The sequence below is a fragment of the Pteropus vampyrus genome, unplaced genomic scaffold, assembly GCF_000151845.1.
Source record: "Pteropus vampyrus isolate Shadow unplaced genomic scaffold, Pvam_2.0 Scaffold62, whole genome shotgun sequence".
NCBI lineage: Eukaryota > Metazoa > Chordata > Mammalia > Chiroptera > Pteropodidae > Pteropus > Pteropus vampyrus.
In genome coordinates this window covers 1,158,333-1,162,907 of record NW_011888843.1, presented here as the reverse complement: position 1 = coordinate 1,162,907, position 4,575 = coordinate 1,158,333, and the positions used below count along the sequence as shown (strand labels likewise).

Genomic DNA, 4,575 nt, shown 5'->3' with positions numbered 1-4,575 from the left:
CTTTGCAAGGAAGGAGATAGTGAAGCCAAGTCTTGCCATGAGTGTCCTGAGGTTGGACTTTGAGATGCAAATTGCTAGCACACCTTCAGGGTCATTCGAGGCCTCTTATTTTCTCTGTTTGTTAACGGGGTGAGGGGGGTGCATGGTGGTCTTTTCGGTCCTTAAGAGAACTGCCTATTCTTTGTGCATGACCTCCTGATGCATGTGTGTGGGCCTCCCTGGCTTCCATTGCTAGAATTGTCGCTTGCCTAACCCGACAGGACAGAAGCTGACCCGACAGGACAGGAGCTGCTGAGGGTCTGCCCTTGTAAACAGGAGTCTGTCTGTCCTAACCTTCTTGCTCCTGACACTTGGGGTCATTGGAGCCTGGGCAGCACCCGCCATGGGGCTTGTGGTGGGGCTTCCAGGCTCCTTTCGGTTGTCCGAACCTGCAGATCCTTTGCGTATTCGAGTCGGTGGGTTAATGGTCATGAATTGAAGCACTTTGGAGTTTGATGGATTACTAGAATGTCTTTTCTGTGAATGTTCTAGAGTTGACATTACTGGTCCAGAAAGTCCTCACCATACAGAGCGAGAACACGAATGGCTCAACGTGTAAAAGCCCCCACCCATGAACACCCTCCTTAAAGGGGCCGAGGGCAGTCGGCAGCATTGAGGTCTGTGTGTCAGTGGGTGAGAGATGTTACACCTGCTTTGATTTAAGTGGTCCCCTCAATTTCCCTCTCCTGGGAGCAGAGGGATTCATAGAGGGCAGAGGAAGCTTGCGTGGCCCTTTCCCACTGTGCCTGGAGCATGCTGGTGTGGGAGGACACAGGCCGTCTCACTGCACATCAGCTCCTGGGGCTTTCAGTGCTAGTGACACTTTGCCCAGTTGTGAGCAGACACCTCGGTGTGGGTATTCGTGCGTCTCTCTTCCTCTCAGAAGCTGAACAGTGCGTGCTTTGGTGGAAGAGGCTGACTCGACCCCCAGGCACCTGTTTCCTCCTCGGCCTGTCCCGCGATGCAGTCTTCTGTTGAATTAGCAAAACTAACCCAGGGCGGGTTGTGTTTGGGGTTTTACCCCGTCTCTTTGGACTCCAGGAAACTTGGAACTGCTGGGCAGAAACTTGGAGGTGCTGCTGTCCTTTGTCATATCAAGCATGACCCTGTGGACCCAGGAGGATCCTTCACCTTGACCTCTGCTAATGTGGGCAAGTGCCAGACGGTTCTCTGTCGGAATGGGAAGCCGTTGCCTCTATCCAGATCGTATGTCATGAGCTGTGAAGAAGAACTGAAGAGAATTAAACGGCACAAGGCCATGATCACTGAGGTGAGGGAGAGCCGTTTTCTTAGGGTGCTGGAGAGGGCGGGGCCAGGGTTGTGGCAGCGCCTGCTAGGGAGCCTTCCCCTTCAAAGAACGTTCTCCGAAGTTGGGTTAAAATTAAAATTCCAAATCCCTAGTGTCACAAAGCAGGTTCTTTGTATGCTAGGTGTGAAGACATTATAAAGTAGAGTGTAATGAACCATTGATCAGTGGCCTTGCTGTGTTACTGGCTATGCCAAGTGCTCCATGGCATTGTCCCTCCTGGTCCTCACAGCAGCTCTGCGGAGGCACTGGTTTGTTTGGTGGTTAAGGGCTCCACCTCTGAGGTCACACTGCTGGTACCGTATGTATCCTGGCTCTGCCGCTGGCAGGCCATGACCTTTAAACCCTTGGGCCTCAGTTTCCTTATCTGTAAAGTGGGAATAGTCGTGTATCTGCACTGCCTTACAAGGCTGCTGTATCTTACGTTTAAGATAATGTCTGTCTCCCCTCTTCTTGTCCCTGTGGTTGATGCGCTGTTGGAGAGTACCGTGAGATTTGGGACGTTATCTTGAACCCTGCCTGCCTCGTGTGTCTGCTCAGGACTGGTTCATTTCAGAACGGCTCTTCCTGGCCCGTGGGCTACAGGAGAAGCCAGGCACCCGCATTGTTGTGTCAGGCTAGGTGACGGTTTGCTGTAGAACCCTGTGTGACCGTGGTCCCAGCAAAGGGAGTAACCTTTTGTCCCTCCCGCCCCAACCTGCCCAGCTGCTGCCCCAGATTTCTCGTGACAGGTGGACACGGCCACTTGCCGGGGGATGAGCAGGCCTGTCCCTGGCATTCCTAACGTGTTCGGGAACCTTCTTCTTCCAGGATGGCAAGGTGAACGGAGTGACCGAGTCCACACGCGTCTTGGGCTACACCTTCCTACACCCCAGCGTGGTGCCTCGCCCCCATGTGCAGTCCGTGCCCCTCACACCCCAGGACGAGTTCTTCATCCTGGGCAGCAAGGGCCTGTGGGACAGCCTGTCTGTCGAGGAGGCCGTGGGTGCGGTGCGCAACGTGCCCGATGCCCTGGCCGCCGCCAAGAAGCTGTGCACCCTGGCGCAGAGCTACGGCTGCCGCGACAGCCTGAGCGCCGTGGTGGTGCAGCTCAGCGTCACCGAGGACAGCTTCTGCTGCTGCGAGCTGGGCGCGGGCGGGGCCGTCCCGCCCCCCAGCCCGGGCATCTTCCCTCCCTCCGTCAGCATGGCAATCAAGGACCGGCCCTCCGACGGGCTGGGCGTGCCGTCCTCCAGCAGCGGCATGGCCTCTGAGATCAGCAGTGAGCTCTCCACTTCCGAGATGAGCAGCGAGGTGGGCTCCACAGCTTCTGACGAGCCCCCTTCCGGAGCCCTGAACGAGAACAGCCCGGCCTACCCCAGCGAGCTGCGCTGCATGCTCCACCCGCTCTGCCTGTCCAACTCCTTCCAGCGCCAGCTGTCCAGTGCCACTTTCTCCAGCGCCTTCTCTGACAATGGCCTCGACAGCGATGACGAAGAGCCCATCGAGGGCGTCTTCACCAATGGCAGCCGGGTGGAGGTAGAGGTCGACATCCACTGCAGCCGGGCGAAAGAGCAGGAGAAGCAGCAGCACCTGCTTCAGGTGCCGGCCGAGGCCAGTGACGAGGGGATCGTCATCAGCGCCAATGAGGAAGAGCCAGGTCTGCCCAGGAAGGCGGACTTTGCCACTGTGGGGACCATCGGGCGCCGGAGGGCCAATGGCTCCGTGGCGCCCCAGGAGAGGAGCCACAACGTGATAGAGGTCGCCACAGACGCACCTCTCCGAAAGCCTGGAGGCTATTTTGCGGCCCCGGCCCAGCCAGATCCTGATGATCAGTTCATCATACCCCCAGAGCTGGAGGAGGAAGTCAAGGAGATCATGAAACACCACCAGCAGCAGCAGCCACCGCCATCTCAGCCACAGCTGCCGCAGCCGCAGCGGCAGTGCCCGGGGGACCAGCTGCCGGACTGCTGTGACACGCCACTATGACCCACCCCAGCGCTGTCCGAAAAATAAACTAACCAAGAAAGACTGAGTCGCAAGGGTCTCCCAAGCTCCCGTTAAACCAGGGGTTCACTCTGCACCCTCCTCCCAGATCCTTTCCCAGCCGTCTTTGCAGCTAGTCTGGAGGTTCTCATTCTGTTGGTGATTTTTTAAATAATTACCACTTTTCTTCTAGTGATGCATTACCAATACGATTGAAGTTTGTTAACTTTTTTTCCTAACATATCAGATGTGTAAAGACGAAGAACAAAAGGTTTAATATATTACAGAGAAACGGTTAATAATAATGTATTATTTTTTAAAATGGCTTTTTATTGTTTTGTTTGGAAGACAGGGCAGGTTGCCAGTGCTAAATGATTTAATAATATTGTAATTCTGGGGGAATAGGCTTTTTTTTTTTTGTCTTGAAAATGATAGACATTTGTAGAATATGGAGACTAACTCCTAGGAGTTGCTTTACTCTTGTCAGGTGACTTAAGTCACTGGGATTCACTAATTTTCTCTGAGAGAACAGTTGATTGAGAAATTTCTATTGTACATAGTTCAATGTTGTACAGTGATGGTGGAGATGTTTTGCATTCTGGCATCAGGACACAGTCTAAACAGCTGACTTCCCCGTCCTTCTCCTCTGCGGAGCCTTCCCGCCCCGGCCACCTCATAATGCTCCGTTCAGACAAGGGGGCTCTCAGGCCGCTGGAGACGAACCTGCGCCCCAGGAGCCTCTGAGCCTTTCCCTCCTCTCCCGCCCCCACCCGGCCTCTTGAGTTTTGCAGACACTTTTTAATTGTGTTCCTTACTGCTGCCACAATCAGCATGACTGTATAGAGTTCAGTTAGATCATTTACATACCAAGAGTTATATTAAAGCAGAATGCACAAATGAACATGTCATAATTTTTGTTACAATAAATACGAAATTTACAAGTATTGGACCCATCTGCTTTTGTCTCAGCAGCCAGATGTGTCTTGCAGACAGTCCCACCAGCTGGGGTTTGGAGTGCATGGGTAGCATGCTGGGGTTAACAGGTATTTCTGACTTTGATTTCTTTTTTTAAGGGAAAACCACCCAGTAGGTTAACCTACATCGAATTAAGGTAGTGACGTTGACCTTATGAGTAACAATATAAATAGTTGACCTTAAAGCCTTTCTATTTCTTTTTATTATGTAGGTGAGATGTTAACAGGGGAACAGATGAAGGTTGCACAGAGCAGCTCCCTGGAAAACCTCCCCCACAAGGCACGGTCATT

At 53.3% G+C, this 4,575-nt stretch overlaps 1 protein-coding gene across 1 annotated transcript in view; it reads left to right on the top strand.

Annotated features, from left to right (window-relative positions):
- LOC105292752 (PH domain leucine-rich repeat-containing protein phosphatase 1) overlaps nucleotides 1-4,254 on the top strand; it is a gene marked incomplete at its 5' end in the record, with an annotated part of 169,117 nt that extends 164,863 nt beyond the window's left edge. The window contains 2 exons of the mRNA XM_011361133.1: nucleotides 1,081-1,309; nucleotides 2,156-4,254. Coding sequence (XP_011359435.1) covers nucleotides 1,081-1,309; nucleotides 2,156-3,313 — 1,387 coding nt within the window. The remainder of the gene's footprint in view (nucleotides 1-1,080; nucleotides 1,310-2,155) is intronic.
- Nucleotides 4,255-4,575: the final 321 nt, after the last annotated feature.